This window comes from Phyllostomus discolor, chromosome 4, assembly GCF_004126475.2.
Source record: "Phyllostomus discolor isolate MPI-MPIP mPhyDis1 chromosome 4, mPhyDis1.pri.v3, whole genome shotgun sequence".
NCBI lineage: Eukaryota > Metazoa > Chordata > Mammalia > Chiroptera > Phyllostomidae > Phyllostomus > Phyllostomus discolor.
In genome coordinates, this window is record NC_040906.2 from 168153573 (window position 1) to 168177133 (window position 23561).

A 23561-nucleotide genomic window follows, 5' to 3' on the forward strand; every position below is an offset into this window, starting at 1 on the left:
ATATACATTAATGAAACTATTTTATATTAGTACTGATCATCCTCCAATATCAATAACAAAATAAATAATATATTTATGTCCACTTACTGCAATCTCTCTACAAGCCGACATGGATATCCCTGTGCCTTCAATTTGCTTCAGTGCATATTCCTTTTCATCTTTGCTGCATACAAACAAAAAAAATTATTTTTTCTACACATTTTCAGATTCAAAAGTATGATTACAAAAACAATGAAAATGCACTAGTCTCTTAGTGATATGTAAACATTCTTATATACATGCACTGCTTATTATTTCTGATATTTCAACTACAGAAATATGAAATGCCAAAAGAAATTCATTTCACAATGAAAATACCAACAGAACCAACGCATAAAATTCAATATTTTAACAAAACAAGGCACTAACTTCAAAAAGTAAACAAGCATAAACACGAACTCAAGCATACTGCAAGATAATTCTACTCTTAACTAACTGGAGTCTATGAAAGCATTCTGTTGTGAATATAAACTACAAAAATAAATGCCAGGCGTAAACTACTATATTCATTTAAAGTAATTTCATAGTATTAGAACTATTTAGTAGGAGGGAGGTGCCACCTAGGTATACCCTAGGTCTCACCTAGGATAGGGGACATTAAAAAGCCCCACAAACTCAACCAAAAGCCTTGGGAAAACTTAGAAACTTCAGGCACCAACGTCTCATTCTCAAGAACGCGAAGAAAAAGCCAGTAGTTACAGTGAATTTTCCAAATAATGGAGGTAGGATTAGGGTTCCTGGGAAACCACAGAAGTTACCAGGGTACTTAGCCAAGTGAAGACAGATCAATAATGGTCACGCTGTAACAACAGCAACAATATCAGATGAGAGGCTAGGGCCACACAGCGTCCTCAGGGTGCTGAGCCCAGGAGCAGCCACAGGAATGCCCCAGCTGAACGTCAGAAATGTGGTTCGTATCGAGGGTTGTTCAGATGAGTATAACCCACACCCTCCAAATTTTGTTTTTTGATTATATTAGAGCCTCAGCAAGGTATCACCATGTCATGATGGTTTTGTCAAATAATACTTAAGTGGTGCACATCTTTCCTACCTACCTGTTTCTCACTTTCCCCATTCTGTGTTTATGAGCAGATAAATCACTTTAAGAGGTTGTTCATAATAATTCATTTTACAAAATCATTTTAAATGATTTTTGAAAATTTTTGTAAATAACTATAATTTGGGCAAATAATTGAGTTATGGCTACTTCCCCCCACAATCAGTTTGAAAATTATATCCATTTTTCTTCCAGTACATGGCATTCAAGATAATTAAGCAGCATTCTGATAAACAAAAAATACACCAGATATAGCAACAGGATGGACTGTTATCAATTAATAAAATGATGATTATGAAGTTTATTAGAAGCAGTTTTACCATATACTACTGAGAAAATATACAACTTATACCATATAAAAATATACATATATCCAGATGTATGCTGAGGTAATATAACAAATGAAAAACAGTTGTGTTAAGATGTAGGAAGTTGTGTTAACTAGCTTTAGTACTAATATTATGTTATCTATTAAATTAGAATTAAAGAAAAAAGAAAAAAGCCAAAGTAATTTGACACTCTGAAAATTTTCACCTACTACAAAAATCTTTAGTATTTTCAAAATATCTTAGGCATGTTTTCATGAGCAAAATAAAAAACATGGAAAGATTAAGTGATTATTTTTTTCCTTTTATTCTATCCCATCTCCTCCAAACTTAAAACTAGACTTTTTCAGGCTACTCAGAAGCTACTGAGAAGTATAAGCAGCAGGCGACTGAATGTAATTAAAGCCAAATGTCCCCCCTACCTTAGATATATGTGTGTGAGAGCACTTGTGCCTGAGAACTTAACATGGTGCTTACAATGTACATTTCATAATTTAATAATTAACTATAAGGAATCTATTACAGAATTTTAAAATTTAATAATTTATTGAAATAAAATTATATGTTTTCTGACAAAATTTTAATATGAAATCATAATTTTTTAAAACAGAAATATTTCAGTCCGCAGTTCCCCTAAATGAAGTGCTCCAGAAGCTCATGTAATTGCATAGTTTTATTTTTAATACTGTAAAGAATATTACACAATCTGGATAGGTTATCATTGCTATGGAAACTATAAGATTTTTTGCAATAAATCAAAAAGTACAAAATTAACACATCACATTAATGACTTTTGAATTTCACATTTAGGATGTCAAAGGAATCTGAAAGCTTCAGCAGAACAGAATGAAGCATAGGCTTCTTACTCTGAATTAGATGGATAGGATCTAGAAACAAACCCAGTAATTATTTCACTTAATAAGTTTAAATATAACTCCCATCTGTTAAATTAATAAAATACTCCAAGATCTGCAAACTTAAGAATTATTTGCAACTACCACATTGAGAATCCAAGTTCATATAGCTTTACCATTTTTCTTGTATATTAACTGTCAGGTGGTAAGTGATGATATAGCTATTTTGCAGTTGACCAGATAAAGAAGAGGCAGAATCCAAGGAGGCATATGAAACTCACTTTCACCATGGTACTATGTCAATGTCAGTCTCTGGTCAGGTACCACAAGGCCCACAAATAATTCAATAACTACCATGTGGTGCAGGGAAGCTTTATTGCTCTCGACCCATGTGAGGGACCCACTCCAAAAGGTCCTCTAAATGGCAGTGACAATTCATACCCCCCAATTTACATGTCTCAGGCACATATAATATTAAATACATAGCTATAATCTGTTCTTTTACCTGATAAGTCTGAAAAGCAGGTGAACCTTGCCTGCTATGATAGTCTGGTTTTTGGAGGCAGCTAAGTTCTTTCTTAAAACTATTTTATTTCTAAATAAAAGTAGTTTATTGTTTACTATAATAAAGACAGACAAAGCAATTTCAAAGCCTTCAGTGAAACTGCTCTCTAAATTTTAGTGCATATTAGATACTATGGTTAGAGCGCTACATATTGAAAATAATCAAAGGAGTTTACTAAATAAATTTAGGAGAATTAAAAATACATAAATTTGTACTATAAACAGGGACATATTTAATGTAGAATTTTTTAAATTTAATGACATTTCTCCTATATGTTAGTAATGTGTATCAAAACCATGCAGGCTTCATTCTCAACAATCACAAAGAAAACAAACATTATGTAACAACAAATTTGGCAGAGATGGTGATCCTATTATTTTTTCCATCTGAGACACTATGTTCTGAAAAACTCTTGATGCAAGCAATCCTATAGACAATAGAAAAATAAAAAGCACATAGCTGTGCAAATTGCAGAAATCGTTGCCTTTAAATAAAACTTCTACCAGACTCAGTGGTAGCTTTCAAATATAATTCTGAGAAGACTTGCTCAAGCTAAAGAAGCGAGTTCAGTAGGAACATGTCTTGAATGAAATATTAGGAACTGGTTTAATGAAAAAGATATCTTATATTTTCGATAATGTACAAACTTGGTGTCCAGTCACTTTTAGCAAGCCAAAGTGCCATGCAGCAGCCTGTATGCACACATATAGTTAAGGTCTAGCCAAACTCCATTTGTCATTGTCATTACTAAACAGACACAATGCTTTTTTTTTGGCTCCCATCAATGATACTATCAAGTGGCAAGATCAGCACTGGGCCATCTGTGGCCCCAAGGACTTATGACAGACAAAACTTTAAAAGCATCTTTTAAGGAAACTTGAGGGAATTCAAGCCCAAGTAAGGCTGAGGGGAAATTTTTAGTTTTCAAACGGTTAAAATCTAAATTCGCTTCTAAGGAAAACAGAAGAATCTTACTAATTTATTTTATATCAACCAAGAAACAATTGGTAAATAAATACTATATGCCCCAACATTTTGCCAAACTCTGAGAATAAACAAAATTAGAAACAAAATTAGATGACCCTAGATATCACAGAGTTCAAAATCTAGGTGGAAAAAGATTCTGGTTGGGTGGGAAATATAAATAAGTAAATGATATAAATCCCTCTGCACCCAAAGGTATGCATAACAGAAAGAATGAACTAATTTTTCAGAGCTTTAAGATAGGTAACTATGTGAGTAATGCCTTTGAAAGAAGGGTTTCCCAAGCAGAGGAAGGATGAGGTGGATACAAAACCCCAGACAGAGGTACAGCATGAGAAAAAATTAAAGGCATATTCAGAAAATGGCTGCTATTTAGTATGGCTGGAAGCTCAAGGCAAGATGACCAGAGGGGGTGCCCGGGAAGAGTTCAGATTAGAAAAGTAAAGGGAAAGGACTGTGTGAGCTCTGCAAAGAAGTGTATACTTTTATGTAAACAGTGTGGAACAAAAGATTTTTAGAACAGAAAAGGTACATTAACAGATCTTTGCTCAGAAAGATACCTTTGTTAGGTTGCGTCAAATGTCCAGATAAGAAAAGATTAGAATAGTGGTAGAAGAGAACAAATATAGATTCAAAAGTCATCTGAGTCAGAACTGACAGATTTGCTAACCATTAACAAGAGAACTGATGACATGAATAAATGAAGACCAGAAAATGTAAGATTTTATTCTAAAGGCAATGAAAGTCATCTAAAAAGATTAATCGTATTAGGAAGAACTGAGATGAGAAGTGTGAAAAACAACTGGGAGGTTACTGTGAGTGTGACAAGTTAAGAACCTAGATTAGTGAAATAGAAAGTTCCAAAAAAGGTTTAAGGCAACCCTGTTACAACCTCCTCATTTTTAAAGAATAGAAAGCTAGGCCAGCAGCTGGAAACAGAGCTGAGACGAATCTTCTAATCCCAAGTTCAACATTCTCCATAAGAAAGTGGTAACAGTAAGACTGGGAAAAAGAAGGAATACTTGTGACAGTCATTTTAAAGGAGGAACTGGCAGAATCAAACGAACAGATAATGAAGATTAAGAAGGCTGAATCAAAATAAGTCGAGGATCTTAGTTTGATTGATGGGGAGAATGATATCCTTGAGAACAAAAGTCGGTCAGAGCTCAGAAGGTTCTTCAACCAACTCATAAATGATTCTTTTAAATAGAAAGAAACTCCAACCAAGAAAGAAAATATCTGAAAAGTTCAAAAAAGAGATGTCCTAAAGATGTTTATTGAGGGCCTCTCATAGTAGTAGGTTAGATTGAAAGGCCTTGAGTCTACACGTGACACTAGATCAGAGGAAGGAGCACACAGATGACTTTTTTGGTACCCAGGAAAAAACCTGAGGCAAGGAGGAAGAGAGATAAAGGGAGAGGGACAAAAAGACAAAAGAACAATTTCTGAGCACTTCTTTCTCACATCCCTTAAGAAGACAAACAATTCTATGAATTCATCTTTCGGGTTTTCTTTTCAAGCCCTTAAGAATAAAATTCAAATACTGAAATCATCAGAATAACAGTGTCCCAGATGGTACAGTATTACTAATTTTTATAACTATGTGTTTCCAATAAGGCATTCTTCAAACAATATGACACCTGGGTCTCTCAACAATTTTTTTCTTCAAGAAGAATGCTGGCATAAATTAATATTATATCACTTTCCTTTAATATGTGATGATTTGAGTTAGCTGATTAAGAGACTTCCATATCACACAGAAAAATAAGAAAAATGGAATAAACATTTGGAAAAACAAAAATCAAAAAAGATCGTTTTGTTTTACATTTGTATTGTTAATCAGTATCATGAACTCAATATTCAGACAGCCTACTAGTAATGGTTCCTTATTTGGGAACTTTCCTTCACTATGTAATACCTTAATTATGTACAATTTTTTATCATGAAATTTTTGAAAAATGAACAAATAAAAAAACAAATGACAGTACTACTTTATATATGACACAGCTTCAACAATTATCAACACATGGCCAGTCTTATTTCCACTGCCTCCCCCTTTTTAAAAGGTTTTATTTATTTAATTTTTAAAGAGAGAGAGAGGAAGGGGAAAAGAAAGGGAGAGAAACATCAACCTGTGGTTGCCTCTCAAGTACCCCTGACTAGGACCTGGACCACAGCTCAGGCATGTGCCCTGACTGGGAATCAAACCAGCGACCCTTTGATTCACAGGCCAGCACTCAATCCATTGAGTCACACCAGCCAGGGCCCTTTTTTCATTCTGAACATGATATCACTTTATTCATACACAGTTCAATGCCATAACATTTTTAATTATCAGGAATTTTTTGGTTAAAGAATAATAGTCCTTTGAAATCATTCTTAAATATTTAAAATCTTGTAACACAAGGTACTGTTGTTATTTTGTATTCCCCTTATCAATAAATGATGTCAAGTAATACCAGAACCTTCTTTATGCTTTCATCTGTCAAGTATTTCATCTATTCATTCGTTAAACATCACCAAAATATACTAAGTTTCCCTTATTGGAGGAGTCCATAATTCTCTTGCAGCACAGGATTCTAAACAACTTTACCTTTTTGCCTTCATTCTTTAGTAAGACTTCCTTTATTCAGTCACTTTACTTAAAAACCAATTTATCAATTAATATATCTCACACTCTATAAAAAGTCTTCATTTTATACTATTTCTGTCATTCAGAATTTCAAGTCAGGTAAACATTTACTATTTTAAAAGCTCTAAAATGGCAAAATTTCAGAAACCTGTATTATGTCAAATTCTTATTGCTCAGAAGTGATTATAATTATAACAAATATATCCACAGTAATGCTTTAAGACTTCAGTCATAAAACAACTACAGGACATTTATATAGTGGACTACTACTTGGCCATAAAGAGAAGAAAATTTTACCCCTTGTGACAGTATAGATAGATGTATGTATGTATGTATGGATGGATGGATGGATGGATGGATGGGGGTGGGAGGGGTGGGAGGAGTGGGAGGGAGAAAGAGGGAGAGAGAGAGAGAATCTGAATGAAAGAAATGCTTTCCACTTAATGGACATTTCAATAAATTTATCACAGTCAATGATAAGCCCTAGTTCCAAATAATTTTTTTTCAGACTCTTTCTATATGTTCCAGTTACTTACATGTTCTTTTTGATTTCTGACAAAATTTAAGGAAGGCTGAAATCTACATTAAAAAGTCAAGGGAAGGGACTATTTCCATACGTATACAGCTGTATTTTTATACCATGATTGATAACATTCTTTCCAACATTTCATGTTGTTTTCATCACTTTATGTTGTCACTGTCATAAAGAAAAAAAGCATTTCCAAAGTGCAGATTTTAGCACATGGGTTTGAGTCGCAATTTGAATTTATAAGGTGAGTAGTCACAAAAAATTCAATATAGGTACTAGCCAATTAATTCAGTGTTGGAAGTATTGATATACTAGTTGACAATATTTTTTACTTAACATGTAGAAAATTTCTTAAACAAGGCAACTTTTAAAGGCAAAATAAGTACAATAGTTTTTACTGTATAAAATAGGTTGTGTTAAAATACATCATTTTATTATTATTTTTTTAATCTCGCCCAAGGATATGTTTTTTGATTGTTTGAGAAAGAGAGAGAGAGAGAGAGAGAGAGAGAGAGAGAGAGAGAGAGAGATGTGACCGGGAATCAAACCCACAATGTCACAACATTTTGGTATATGGGAGGACACTTTACCCAACTGAGCCACCCAGCCAGGTCATGTCATTTTATTGTCAAAACTCATATGCATTTGCAACCTACATGAAGCCTACAGTTTTAGGCTACATGAACATTTAAATTATAATGTGTAAATGTAAGACTAATTTCACAACAAACTGGTGTAAAGAGAAGGAAGAAACCACAGCTACGAAGTATAATAAAATGTCACACTGAGTATATTTTAGCCTTAAAAACAACACTGCATGGAAAGTTTGACTAGATTGTGGTTCAAATAAAAACAGCTATAAAAGTTTATTTGTAGGACACAAGAAATTTTGAATATTGTCTAGTTATTACATGGCATTATTTTATCATGGTTAATTTTTTTTAAATTTATATTGTCTTAAGTGTAAGATAATGGTATTATGGTTATAAAGGAGAATACCCTTATTCTTAGGAGATGCAGGTTCAAGTACTTTACAGTGCTGTGTCGTAACACTGGCAACTTAATTTCAAATGTTTCAAAGACAATAAAAAACATGTTTTTATAAAAGTAAAAGGTAAAGCAATAGGGAAAAATAATAATAGTTGAATCTAGGTGGTGGGTATGTGAGTACTCATTATTCTAGAGTTTGAACTTTCCCATTTCTACAAAACCTTTCTCAATAAAAAAAAAAATGAGAAAGAAAGTAACTATATGCAGCAGTTAGACAGTTAAAAAAAATAAGGAACTTATATACAGAAGTCAAAAAGTATTAAAAGCCAAGCTGGGCAAAAATGTAGAAGCAAGACAAACAGGAGAGAATGAAGAGGAGCTTATCATACTTGACAGCTGTTGATGTTTTGCAAGAACATCACTAGTAGACCAATCACCTTGTTCAAAATTCTTTCAGGGACTGTACCTACTCTATTTTGTTATTACAATTACTTATAATTGACTTGTGTTTTCCCCCCATCCCCAAATGAGGAAGAAGACTGACTATCTTACTCATTTCTGTAAATTCTTTAGGAGCTAATAAAGTACCTTGCAAATAGTAGAAACTAAACATTTCTTGCATAGAAATACACTTGTTTTTTAGTCTTGATCAACTTAAAAATATTTCAGCTTAACAGAAAATCTGGAAAAACCTACCTTTAAAATATATATATTTTAAAGATAAAAGTAAAATATTCTAGAGGCATTGAGCGAAAAAACAAAAAGAAAAAACTCATGGACATGGACAACAGTGTGGCATTGTGGGGGGAAGGGGGTGGGTGGAAGGTGGAAGAAGGTAGGTGAAAGAGGGATAAATGGTAATGAGGAAATATACAATAAAAATTTTTGTTAAATAAAATATAATAAAAAGTATCCTTGAAAAATAACATTAAAGTAGCAATATAATAGTTATATTGAAAAAGTAATCATATCTAAAAATTCACTGGCCCTGGAAGGTGTGGGGCTCAGTTGGTTGGAACATTGTCCTATAAACTGAAAGGTCACAGGTTCAGTTCCTGGCCAGGGCACATACCTAGGTTGTGGGTTCATTCCCAGTTGGGGCACATACAAGAGGCAACCGATCAAAGTTTCTCTTTCTTTCTCACACCAATATTTCTCTCCCTCTCTCTCCCTCTCCCTCCCTCCCGTCCCTTCCCCTTCTTCTAAAATCAGTAAGCATGTCCCCAGGTGAGGATTTAAAGAAAAAAAAATTCACTGGAAAACAACAATCTCCTCTGAGGGAGGAAGGAGAAAAAAATAAATATTTTGTCATTGTCAAATCGAGCATGGTCAGATAAACAGAACTAGATCAACAACCTACTACTTTAAGTACATTATCAGATTCCAGTCTTGATAAAATCATCTCAAAAGTATCAATGAAAAACGAGTACTCAAAAGAGACATTAATAGCCAAGATGCTGGCTCTTCCAGGCAATATGGTGGCATAGATAAATACAGTTTGTCTCCTCGCACAACCACATCAAAACTACAACTATAATACAGAACCACCATCACTCAAAACCATCAGAAATTGAGTTGAATAAAGTCTTACAACTACGGAATTAAAGAAACCACATTCAGCTAGACTGGTATGCAGAGACAAGCTGGTCCCACACCCACATGTGGTGGATAAAAATTTGGGAGGGAGATCTCAGATAAGTCCCCATAACTTCTGGGGGCAAAAAGCAGCAGGGATTGAGTGAGTGGAAGAAACTGCTGGAGTTCCAAGCAGTTCCCCTTAAAGAACTAACACATGGACTTACTCAGATTCACTCTCTGAGCTCTAGCATGGGGGTAGCACCTTGAAAGGCACCAGTGGCAAATGGGGAGGAAATGAAGTGACCAGTACCACGATGAGAGCTGGGGGACAGTTTTCTCTCACACGAAAAGGCAGGCAGAGGCCTTGTTCCTTTCTGAGGCCTCCCCCCCACAGAGCCACAGAGCCAGTAGATGAGTGTCATATCTGAGACTCCATCAATCAGGCTAACACTGTTTGCCCCATCCTGGAAATCCCCTAAGACTCCAGCCCACCCAACCTACAAGCCCACCCAAACTGTTACCCATAACTTTTCCATATGAATGGCTGGTCTTGGCTCATGCTTCACAACTTCCTAAATCCTATTAAACAAGCAATAGGCAGCCTCAGGAAGCCCCTGGCAGCTATAGCTCTTGCTAGTGGTCCCAGGCCCGGCACTAGCAGCAGCCAGCTTAGACTGACAGTTTGGGTTTACCTGGGAATCTCCAAGCCCAGCACATGGAGCAGACACCTCAAACTGCTTTATAGTTCATGCCAGGTGGCCCCAGCCAGAATACAGGTGGGGGCTCACCTTGGCCTGCACCACCCGGGAAACTCCAGAGCCTGAACACCCAATGGCCAACTAGAGACCACATCAGAACCCTACCACACTGCCCCTGCACAGCTGATCCTCAACAGATGGTGGTGGTTGGTGATCGGTGGTCACAGCTAGTCCTTGCAGCTGACTGGCCTGAAATCCCTTCCACTGACCTGCCAACAGCAATTAAGGCTCAACTACAAGAGATGGATGTATTCAGCCCACACGATGGGTGCACCTCAAGTACCCAGCTTGGGTGATACGGCTATGCCACTGGACTCTACAGGACACCTACTACATTAGGCCACACTACCAACACAGGGAGTCATAGCAGCTCAACCTAGTACATAGAAACAAATACAGGGAGGCTGCCAAAATGAGGAGACAAAGAAACATGGACCAAATAAAAGAACAAATCAAAACTCCAGAAAAAGAGCTAAACAAAATGGAAATAAGCAATCTATCAGATGCAGACTTCAAAACACTGTTTATAAGGATGCTCAAGTAACTTAGTGTGGATCTCAACAGTATAAAAAAAGATCCAGTCAGAAATGAAGGACACACTAATTAAAATAAAGAACAATTTACAGGGAAACAACAGTAGAGTAGATAAAGCCAAGAATCAAATCAATGATTTGGAACATAAGGAAACAAAAAACAACCAATCAGAACAACAACAAGAAAAGGAAAAGAGAAAAAGAACAAGGGTAGTGTAAGTAGCCCCTGGGGCAACTTCAAGAGGTCCAACATTCACATTATGGGGGTGCCAGAAGGAGAAAAGAAAGAGCAAGGCACTGGAAATCTATTTGAAAAAAATAATGAAAACTTCTCTAATTTGGTGAAGGAAATAGACATGCAAGTCCAGGAAGCACAGACAGTCCCAAACAAGATGGATACAAAGAGGCCCATACCAACACACATCACAATTAAAATGCCAAAGATTAAAGATAAAGAGAGAATCTTAAATGCAGCAAGAGGAGCAATTAGTTACCTACCTACAGGGGCATCCCCTAGAAAGGTCAGCTGATTTCTCAAAAGAAACTCTGTGGGCTAGAAGGGATTGGCAAAAAATTATTCAAAGTCATGAAAAGCAGGGACTGCCAAGACTGCTCTACCCAACAAAGCTATCATTTAGAATTAAAGGGCAGATAAAGTGCTTCCTAGACAAGAAAAAGCTAAAGGAGTTCATCATCACCAAGCTATTATTCTATGAAATGTTAAAGGAACTTATTTAAGAAAATTAAGATAAAAACTGTAAGCAATAAAATGGCAACAAATACGTATCTATCAACAACTAGATCTAACAAATAAACTAAGCAAACAAGAACAGAGACAGAATCATGGATATGAAGAGCTATTTTGATGGTTGCCAGGTGGGCGGGGGGCAGGTCAGCGAATGAGTGAAAAGGTGAAAAAATTAAGAAGTACAAATAGGTAGTTACAGAATAGCCATGAGGCCCTGGCTGGTATGGCTCGTGGACTGAGCACCAGCCTGTGAACCAAAGAGTCACCAATTCGATTCCCAGTCAGGACACATGCCTGGGTTGTGGGCCAGGTTCCCTAGCATGGGATACATGAGAGGCAACCACACATTGATGTTTCTCTCCCTCTCCTTCTCCTTCCCTTCCCCTCTGTCTAAAAATAAATAAATATTAAAAAAAAAAAAAAAGAATAGCCATGGGGATGTAAAGTACAGTATAGGAAATGGAGTAGCCAAAGAACCTGTATGTATGATCCATGGACATGAGTAATGGTGTGCAGATGGCCTTAAGGAGTAGGGAGTGCTGGGTCAAGGGTGACAAAGGAGGAAAACTTGAGACAACTTTATTAGCATAATTGATAAAACATAATTTAAAAAAATTTTTAAATACTCGAGATGTCAACATCAACACTTAAAATTTAAATGTTTTTCACCATATCACTTAAGATCCTGCCAAACCCAGGCCACTGAGGAATCTTTTAATAAAATTCAAATTGTGTACTTTTTTCCTAGCTGACTTTAACTACAGTAAAAATAGGGCCGTGATACTGTGGTATTATAAGAAATATACATTGCTGTCTTCCTCCAGGGCTCCTGGCTCACAGCATAGGAACATCTTTTATCATAATATTTGGTTTTTACTCTGGGATTAGCTCCAGAAGAATAAATGAAAGAAACTCTTTTATTCATAGCAAGCCCTTTCAACTACATCTGAGTTTCAAAAAGTCTCTAGACAACCATTGGATGGGGGAGCTCACTGCCAAGGAAACATACCAGCTGATTAGAACTTTCAGCCCCCCACCACACACACCCCACTCCCACTCCTAAGTTTGGGACTGGAAGTTGAATTAATTACCTATGATCACAATTTATTCAATCATAACCACTTAATGAAACCATCATAAAAATCCCTAGTGTACAGAGTTCAGAGAGTTTCTAAGCTGGTGAACTGAACACATCCGCTTGCTGGGAGGATAGCACACCCTAAAACTCCACAGAGAGAGCAATTCCTGTGCTCAGACCCTTCCAGATATGGACCTATGTATTCTTCACCTGGCTGTTCATGTGTATCCTTCATACAGACTTTGTAATAAACCAGTAATCTAGTAAGTCAACCGTTTTCCAGAGTTCTGAGTTATTACAAATGACTGAATCTGAGGAGGGGGCCATGGGAACCTCTGATTCGAAGCCAAGTTGGACACAAGTTGGGAGTAACCAACCTGGAGGCCCCACACTTGGGACTGGCATCTGCACTGGAGTCAGGTGGCAATCTTGTGGAACTGAGCTGTTAACCTATGGAGTCTTTACCAAATCCAGGCAGCTAGTGTCAAAATTGACTTAAACTGTAGGATACCCAGGTAGTGTCAGGAATTGGTTAGTAGGGAAAAAAAGTCCACATATCTGGTGTCATATGTGTCCTGGGAAGTATTTGGTATAAGTAGAGTTGTGAATAGAAAAACAGGGTTTTCCTTTCAGAAAATTTATTTCCTAATACTATAGTAAGTAACCATACCAGAACCCACACCATTTAAACCATTATAACCTAAATTTCTGAAATAAATTTGAAAAAAAATTGAATTCCTTTAAAAGGCTACTTTAAACTTTAGTCATGGCACATAAATCATAAAGTGAAATATCAGCTAATAACTATTAAAAATTAATTTTCTTTTAAAAGTTTCCACATAGGTTGACCTGAATTAGTCTGTATAAAAATTCAGGTAAACCTAATATTGTTAAATGTCAACCTAAAATCAAATTCTAGTCACTAGAAAACTGAAAAACAAGAGGAAAATAAAGCTGCTGACCATCCAAAAACAAAACACTAGTAATAATGAGCCAACAAGTTCATAACTTACAAGGAAAAATAGTATTTTTCTTTTATCACTGAATTATCTTTAAACATAAAAATTAATACTATCTAGTATCACAAACATATGATAAGAGTTAAAATAATAGCTACATTTATGTGGTACTTAGTATGAAGCAAGCACCATTCTAAGAGCCTTAACTACAGTAACTCTCTTAGTCCTCATAACATGCCATGAAGCAGGTACTTTAACCATCCCCACTGTACAGATGAGGCCACCAAAAGCACAGAGGTTAAGTAACTCACTCTAGATCACCCAGCTAGCTAAGTAGAAGATCCAGGATTCATCTGGATCTAAGAAGTCTGGCTCCAGAGATCGTGTGCTTTTAATAACCACAGGTTCATTTCTTCATATTCCACTTCTGGAAAAAAGGAACAGCACACATCAAGGCTCAGATGCAAAACAGCACAATGCATACGAAGTTCAGTAAACCTGGTTTAGAATACAGGAAAGCAAGCTAACGCTGAAGAAGGAGGCAGGACCAAATCAAGGAGAACAGGTAAGTAAGCCACAGTAAGGAAACTGGACCTTATCTCAAGGCAAAAAAAGGATTTTAAACAGTCTGTGCTTTTGTGAATAGTTTGGAGATGAAGAGGGCACAGAAGACTCATTAAGAGGCCTCTGCAGTAATTTAAAAGATAACTACCATCTAAACTATGATGGCCGCAGAGGAAATAAAAAGTACATGGATCTGAAACATAAATAGTTAACAGTATCAGGTAAGAAATAACCAAAAGAAAAGCAAAAATGATTCTGGGTGACAATGATGCCAACCACTGAGTTAAAAAAAGAAAAAGACTGGGGACGTTTTAGAAAAGTTGAAGCTGAGAGTAGTGTGGTGTTGTCTAAATAGAGGTATCCAAAGGATATTTTTTAGCCCCTGCCTGAGTACCTCACTTGGTTAGAGTGCCATCCTGATACACCAAGGTTGCAGGTTTGATCCTCAAGGCACACACAGGAGTCAACCAACGACTGCATAAGTAAGTGGGAGAACAAATCGGTGTTACTCTTTCTCTCTCTCCCCCTTCCTCTCCCTCTCTAAATGTCATTTTATAAAAAAGCATTTTGATGAGCCCATAGCGTACAAGGGTGACGTGGACTAAAGAGAGAGGTGTTAAAGTACTTAGAAATTAAAATCATGGGAATAGCAGAAAGATTACAACACAAGAATATTATTTAAGAAAAAGGATACCACAGTGTTAATAATGTACACTACATTATTTGGTGCTGATATTGCTAAGTGGCTTGTAATTATTTCACTCTGGTGTTCCCAACTAAACACCAAGTTCTCTGAAAGCAGTTATACCTCCTATAGGCCTTTGCAATTCCACACCTTTTAAAATATTAATGGTTGTTTGTGGGGTACTTAACCAACTGAGATACAGAGAAAAACAGATAAAATATACTTGATAAAAAATCCTTTTCTTAGGTTTCCTTTGATCTTCCACTGTCCCCTGGACTTTCACTCCCTCTGCACTGGATGCACTGACTGTGCTAGTCAGTGCTGACCCATAGTGTGGGAGCTGTGTAACAGTTCAGCGAGTGCTCTCATACTCACACCTAATAGCAAACGCAGACGAAATTAGTTTAATAGGAAAATGGCGGAGTTCTTTTTTTAACATTAAGGCAAAATGTGTTCTACTGCCATTACAACAGTATGAATTTTTATTATAGTTGTATGTTATACTGTCAAATCACAAAATACTTGCCATTTTGGCCCTCAGTCTTTTTCACATTGACTGATCTCCCTGATGTCTCAAAATGTCCCCCCTTTTCCTATCCTTTCTTTCCTTCCTTCCTATGCATCAGACAAGGTTAAGCTTTCCAAAAATTTTGTGAGCACTCTAACTAAGGCCAAACCACTCTTCTCTGCATTAGCCAAGCACATCTCAGTACTATACACGTGACATTCATCCTATACCACTATGTATGGTAACTTTTCCACAGCGTCTGTATGGAATCATACACTTTTATACTAAGTCACACAGCTAGTAAGTTATTTATACCCACATGTTCCCAGTTTTTGCATCTGGAAATCAGGAATAACAATACTAGCACAACACAATCATTTTGATGATAAATGAGATCACATATGTAAAGTACCCAGCACAGTGTTCAGTCCCCAGTATGTTCCTGCATCAAAATTGTGAACTTTTCTTAAGGGAATATGAAAGAAATCTGTGAATACAGGACTGATTTTATTGGTTATCTCCCTTTTCTAATAAAATGGAGGTTGACAGTGAGAGTCTACAACCACGTTTTTCATTCAACGAACACTTATGCCTACTGTGGTGCATCTCGGACAGTACCCGGGTTGCAATGCTATGAGGTATGCATACAGTCTTTTCCCTGAAGGAGTTCATGAGAGAGTAGAGGAACTAAGTCACACACACAGTTGCTAAATATAAGGCATTATAGGAAAAAGTGCCTGAATCCCATCATTTAAAATATTTTTATTACCATCAATTTAATCCTATCTTTCTCGCACAAGTTTAGGTGAGGGGAAGGGGCTGGGGATAGAGAGGAATCCTCCTCTGACCTGATATGAGTACTACTCTACATCTTTCACACTACCAGTTAGGATACTCTCTTGAGATTACCATCCTGCACCAACAGAAACTAGATGGTGTCCCCACCAAGATCAGGAATAAGGCAAGAATGTCTGTTGTCACCACTCCTATTCAATATCATACTGGAAGTCCTAGCCAATACAATAAAATAAAAAAAGAAAAAGTATATAAATTGAAAAGGGGAAAAAAACTGTTTTTGTTTACAGATGATATGACCGTCTTTGGAGAAAATCCCAAGTAATTAACAACAAACTCCTGGAACAAAAAATGATCATAGTAAGGTTGCAGAATGCAAGGTTAAATACAAAAGTCAGTTGCTTTCCTATATACCAGTAATGAAAAGTTAGAAGTGGAAGTTAAAAACAATAACATTAATATCAGCACAAAAAAATTTAGAAATAAATCTAATAAAACATGTACAAAATCTATATAAGGAAAACTATAAAACTGAAGAAAGAAACTTTAAAAAATCTATATAAACAGAGAGATATTCCATGTCCATAGCTAAGATGACCCAATATTGTCAAGATGTCAGTACTTCCCAATTTTGATCTATACACTTAGCACAATCCCAATAAAATCCCCAAGACTTAGTTTGTAGGCATTGACAAACAGACTCTCAAGTTGCTATGCAAAAGCAAAAGACCCAGAATAGCCAACACAATGTTGAAAGAGGAAAAACAGGGCCAAAGACTAACATTACCCTACTTCAAGGCTTATTATAAAGCTGAAGTAATCAAGACAAGGTGGTATTGGCAAAAGAACAGCCAAATAGATCAATGGAACATAAATATAATTAACTGCTCTTTGTCAAAGAAGCTAAAAACAGCATTAAAGGAAAATATACTTTTTGAACAAATGGTGCTGGAACAAATATACATCCACATGCAAAAAATTTAATTTAGACTCAGACTTCACACTCTTCCCAAAAATTAAATCAAAATGGAACACAGATATAAATGTAAAAAGTAAATCTATAAAACTCCTAGAGGATAACACAGGAGAAAATCTAGGTAACACTGGGTTTAGAGGTAACTTAGAGATAGATTAAAACATAATCTAGCCCTTGCCAGGTGGCTCAGTTGGTTGGAGCATCATCCTGTACACCAAAAGGTTGCAGGTTCAATCCCCAGTCAGGGCACATACCTAGGCTGTAAGTTCAATACCTGGTCAGGGAGTCTACAGGAGGCAACTGATCAATGTTTCTCTCACATTGATGTTTCTCTCTTTCTCTCCCTCTCCCTTCCTCTCTCTCTCTCTCTAAAATTAATATATACCCTTGGATGAGGATTTTTTAAAAAATCAATTTTATAAAATGGTAAGTTGGATTTGACTAAAATTAAAAACTTAAGTAGGTGGACATTACACCCACCACGTCCTGGGACCAAACCAAATTATAAGCTATAAAATAATCAAATTGAATAGCCAACAGAAGACTAGCTTAACAGAAGTCTTATAACCAAAGATTTACAAAAGAAGCCACATCAAGACTTGTAGGAAGGGCGGAAATGAGAAAGGGGCTGTCCCCGAACCCAGGTACAGTAAATAAGAATCCAGAGGAATATCTGAACTGCAAAGGTCCACCCCAAGGAGCAAGGACTTTCAACCCCAAGGCAGGCTCCCTGGCACAGGGTACCTGAGACGGAAGAGGAGCCCACATAATACCTAGCTATGAAAATCAGCAGGGATTCCGTCAGCCATGGAAAGATGGGAATCTGCTAGAAACCCAGGTGCCCTCTTAAAGGGTCAACACATAAAATCTCATTCATGGTCACTTGCTCTAGGCTCTGGCATAAAGCAAGCAGCCCAGGGTAAACTGGAGCCTTCCAGGGAGAAACTGGGTTTGTGAGGCTTTGGGGAGATGGCCAAACAAACAGCCACCAAGGTCTCTGTGCTAAGTGACTTTCCCAAACTGCCCACAGACGCCATCTTTCCTGGGTCAAGCACTACCGTCCCTAGGCCATCAGTCTGGGAGAGTACACCAGCCTCGACACTCCCAAATACTTGTGGCCCTGCTCTGCCAAGCATGCACCATGTGGAGTAGTCAGCTGGATGTGGCCTGCCTAGGCCTGAGGTGCAGTCTTTCTTGGAAGGCTATGAGGTGTGAGGAGACTCCAGAGGTGACAGAAACACACAGAGAGGGACTAAGTTGTGTGGTTCTAGGGCTAGGGCCATCTTTCCCTTGCATACCCAACCAGCTCTAGCATTCCTGTGCAGAGTCCACAGTCCTCTCAGCCAAATCTTGGTCTATTTTAGCCTGATGAACTCTGCTGGCCTCACTCTGACAGATCCTGAGACCCCGCACCACCACAAAGGTCAGTATGCAGGACCCAGGCAGGTGCTGGCTAGCATTGGTACACACTGAAACTTTGCAGAGTGACCTCACCCTAGCACTGGCATCTAGTTTAATATGTATCACACTGGTAAACACCACTGGCCCCTATCTGGTAACTCACTGAAAAATTACCTCACGCAACTCAGATACTTCCAAAGATTCTTTCAGTGACTGAGCCTAATAGGCAGCCAGCATGCAGGGCAGACCTCCGGGTGCCCTGGGCCTTTTGCTGACCTGAATCAGGCTCAGTGTGGTGGAAGCCAGCCTTGGTGTGCACCTTAGCCCCTCATGTGTACCCAGGCCTAGCAGAGGCAGCCACAAACTGTGGACTGCTTTGTAGGTCCAAAAAGGCAAGCCAGAACCAGTCATCTGATGTTAACATGCACCAAAGAACCTCCCAAGAGGCCCCAGGACCAAAACACCCAATGGCAGGTTTAAGACCACATCAGAGCACAACCCAACTGGCACCATAAGTGGCACTCCCAATGAGAAATCTCAGCAGGCACTTGACCCTGCTGGGGCAAATTCCATTTCATTCAGCCCCACACAACCACTCAGGACACTGTGGTTGTATCCTCATAGTCAGCCAGCCTGAGGGTCAACCCCACCCAGGAACAGGCCAACAGCAATCAAAACTCAACTATGACAGAAGAGCTCACACCATGTAAAGGACATTCCTAGAGGACCTAGCACAAGGAAGATCACCTAGATCTAGAGCACCTAGATCAGGGAGACTGCACCACTGAGCTCCACAACATATGCTATACGAGGTCATCCTACCAAGACTGAGGGGCACAGCAGATGTACCTAATACACAGAAACAAATATGGAGAGGCAGCTACAACTGGGAGACAAAGAAACATGCCCCAAGTGAAAGAACAGGAAAAATCCCCAGAAAAAGAACTAAAAGAAATGGAGGCAACCAGTCTGCCGGATACAGAGTTCAAAAAACGGCTATAAGGATGTTCAAGGAACTTAGGGAAAGAATAGATGACTCAGTGAGAACCTCAACAAAGATAGTAAGCAGAAGAGGACATAGAAACCATGAAAAAACTATTCAGAAATGAAGAACACAACATCTAAAATAAAGAACACACTAGAAGGAATCAACAGCAGGTTAGATGAGGCAGACTATCAAAACATCAATTTGGAAGACAGTAGCAGAAAAACCCAAACAGAGCAGAAAAAAGAAAAATTAATTTTTAAAAAATGAGCATAGGTTAAGGGACCTTTGGGAGAACATGAAGCATACCAACATCTGCACCATAAGGGCAGCCGAAAGAAAAAACAGAGCAAGGGATCAAGAAACTATTTGAAGAAATAATGACCAAAAACTTCTCTGATCTGGTGAAAGAAAAAGACATACAAGTCCATGAAGCAGTGCAGAGTCCCAAACAAGATGAACCCAAAGAGGCCCACTCCTAGAAACATCACAATTAAACAGCAAAAGTTAAAGACAAAGAGAGAATCTTAAAAGCAGCATGCAGAAACTAGTTAGTTATCTACAAGGGAGCTCTCTTAAGACTGTCAGCAGATTTCTCAACAGAAACATTTCAGGCCAGTAGAGAGAGGCACAAAATATTCAAAGAGCTAAAAAGTATATAGGAAATAGAGGTATATAGTAGAAGTATATAGTAAAAAGAGGATATAACCTTTGTAAATATAATGCACCCAAAATAGGAGCACTTAAATAAATATATAAAGCAAATCTTGGTGGGCATAAAGGGAGACAGCGACAGTAATATGGTCACAGTAGGGGATTTTAACATCCACTGATATCAATGGACAGATCTTCCAGACAGAAAATTGAAAAGGAAACAGCAGGCATAAATGACACACAAGACCAGATGAATTTAATTGAAATTTTCAGGGCATTTCACCCCAAACAAAATTTAAACAAATTCATAGACAGAGAGAACAGACTAATGGTTGCCAGAGGGAAGGGGGGCTGGGAAAATGGGCGAAGAAGGTGGAGGGATTGAGAAGTACAGACTGGTTGTTACAGAACAGTCACAGGGATGTAAGGTACAGCATAGGGAACACAGTCAAAGGTGCTGCAGTGACTGTGTGGGGCGCCAGGAGGGTGCTGGAAGTGTCGGAGGGCAAACACTTTGTAGACTCAACTCTCTGGTTACTGTGCCTTGTGCCTGAAACTAAACAATAATGAATATAAACTGTAACTGAAAAATAAAATTTAAAAAAATGCTCTGCAAAGACACTTTTTAAATTAATTTTTTAATTTAGAAGGAGGGAGGGCACAGTGGGAGAGAGAGAGAGACATTGTTTTGTTGTTCCACTTACTTATGCATTCATGGCTAAAGCTTGTATGCGCCCTGACCAGGGATCAAACCCGTAATCTTGGTGTATTGGGATGATACTCCAACCAACTGAACTACTCAGCCAGGGCAAAAGCCAGTTTTTTAAGAGACTAAACAGACAAGCCACAAATTTGGAGAAAATATTTACAAAACATATATCTATTTAAGGACTGGTATCCAAAATATCTGATTTAATATTATTAAAACTCAACAATAAGACAAAAGAGACTATTTAAAAATGGGCAAAGATCTCACTGAAGAAGAGAAGCAGATGACAAGCACATGAAAAGATACCCCAACATCATATGTTATTAGAGGGCTACAAATTAAAACAACAATGAGATACCACTACACACCTACTAGAACAGCTAAAATCCAGGGCGATGCCAAATGCTGACAAGGACATGGAGCAAAAAGAAAACTCATTCATTGCTGGTAGGAAAGCAAAAAGGTAAGTCATTTTGGAAGACAGTTAGGCAGTTTCTCATAAAACTAACTCTTACATACAATCCATACTCTTACCATACAATCCAGCAACTGCACTCCTTGGTATTTACCCAAATGAACTGAAAACTTACATCACAAAAAACCTGCACACAAATGTTTATAACACCTTTATTCATAATTGCCAAAACTGAGAACAACCAAGATACTCTTTAGGAGGTGAATGGATAAATAAACTGTGGTACATCCAACCAATGAAATGTTATTCAGTGCTGAAAAGAAATGAGCTATCAAACCATGAAAAGGCATGGAGGAAACTTAAATGCTTATTACTAAGTGAAAGAAGCTAATCTGAAAAGGCTACATATTGTATGATTACAACCATGACATTCTGGGAAAGGTTTAAAAAATGAACTACAGAACACAGAAAAAGATTAATGTTTGCCAGAGGCTCTGAAGGAGGGAGCCTGGAATGCCTGGGTAGAGCACAGGGTATGTTTAGGGCAGTAAAACTATTCTGTATAATATTGTAACAGTGCATACATGTCATTGTACATTTGCCAAACCCACAGAATATACAAGAGTGAACCTTAAGGTAAACTATGGCTCTTAGTTAATAATAATGTACCAATATTAGCTTGTCAATTGCAGCAAATGTATACCATACTAAGCGTATACCACACTAAAGCAAGATGTTAAACATAAGGAGATGGGGTGCGGGGGGGACGGGACAGCAAGGGGTATATATGAGAACTCTTCTGTACTTTCCACTTAATTTTCCTGTAAACTTAAAACTGCTCTAAAAAATAAGTTCCATTATTTTTTTAAAACACTTTTTAACCATCCAGTTTATCAGTCTTTCTCATAGAAGTTGGGAGATGAGGACCTGTATGAGGTGCCATGATACGGGCAGTACTGTATATATCTTACACTAGTGATCTGGATTATCTATTGAGATTCTCGATTGGCAACAAAATACACCACAGTCACATCAGCTAAACAAACGTAAGACTGCACAATTCAACAGTGGTGAAAACACTCAGCTAGCCTAAAAATGTAGTATAAAAAGGCCTTCAAGAAATTACTTCCTGTCTATTATTGGTAAATATCCTCAAAATGACCACTGAAAAAAAGTAAAAGAAAGGATAAAAGGCTTAAGAGGTAAAATTATAGCTAACCTTGATTAAACAGCCTGAAACCCATCTATTTCCTCTAGTTAAAAAAGCAGCTCCTCTTAATAGAAGGGAAGGAAAAGAAATAGTGAAACAGGGTTGACTACAAAATGGAGTAATCGTTTTTGGGGCACACAGAAATTTAATAAATATGTACTATCGTAACCTCATATAAGGTGTACAACTTGAACAGAAGGTGTAATGGGCAGCCACTAGATCTGAAAACAAATGTGATTTCCAGAAAACACAAGAAAGCAGTGCTCTAATTCCCATTCAGAATCTATCTAAAAACTAGCCACATTATTAACTTTATGCCTAAAATTACAATTTTGTTAGCAGATATAGTTCTTTCAAAAATTCTATTCAGGTTATCATCTGAAGAAAGTTCATAAATGGTGTCATAAATTCACAGAAAGTAGTATCTATATTATTTGGCATATAAATGGCAAAATATTGCTATTTTTTTATAAAAATCAAAGAAGCGTTATGTTACATTATTTTCTTAAAAAGTAACTCATTAAGAAAGCTTCTATAAAAACATATTTTACAAGTATGTGGGATGTGTTTGTTTCTCTACTGAAACAAGAACTAACTTGAAAGAAAAGCATATTAACAAGTTCTGAAGAGAGAGGTAATTAGCATACTGGAAACCAACATTTTTGGCACATGGGACCTATACCAAGAATGTCTATCCTCCAGTCATGAGTCATACTCCAGGCTGCCTATTTATTGTAAAGCAATCTTTCAGTAAAAGGAGCAGCAGAGAAGAATACAACATATGAATAATAACTTGGACAACTTCCCGGAAAGAACTCATAGTGAAGCTAGGTCTGGAAAGTTAGATAGCACATACTATAAATTACACTAATACTCTCTTTTTTTAATTACTATAACTCTTTTGTTAACAGAAGAGAAGGAAATTTAGAGTATTTCCTTTTATCTGAAGTTTTCTTTTTTCAATAGAATTTATAATACAGAATAAAATTATGCAAGTAGTAACTAGGTTTTAATTTTTGTGAAAGTGAA

General features: G+C 37.2%; 1 protein-coding gene across 5 annotated transcripts in view; it reads right to left on the reverse strand.

Moving 5' to 3' along the window:
• Positions 1-23561, reverse strand: part of CDK19 (cyclin dependent kinase 19) — a 143063-nt gene that overhangs the window by 86375 nt on the left and 33127 nt on the right. For 3 of the 5 annotated variants that reach the window (XM_028509044.2, XM_036024568.1, XM_028509046.2), the window contains one exon: positions 88-163. The exons of 1 other annotated variant lie outside the window; for it this stretch is intronic. In XM_028509044.2, the coding sequence (XP_028364845.1) occupies positions 88-163 (76 nt within the window). Of the gene's footprint in view, positions 1-87; positions 164-3218; positions 3269-23561 lie in introns of all 5 variants that reach the window. One more of the 5 variants, XM_028509043.2, reaches the window with a different exon arrangement.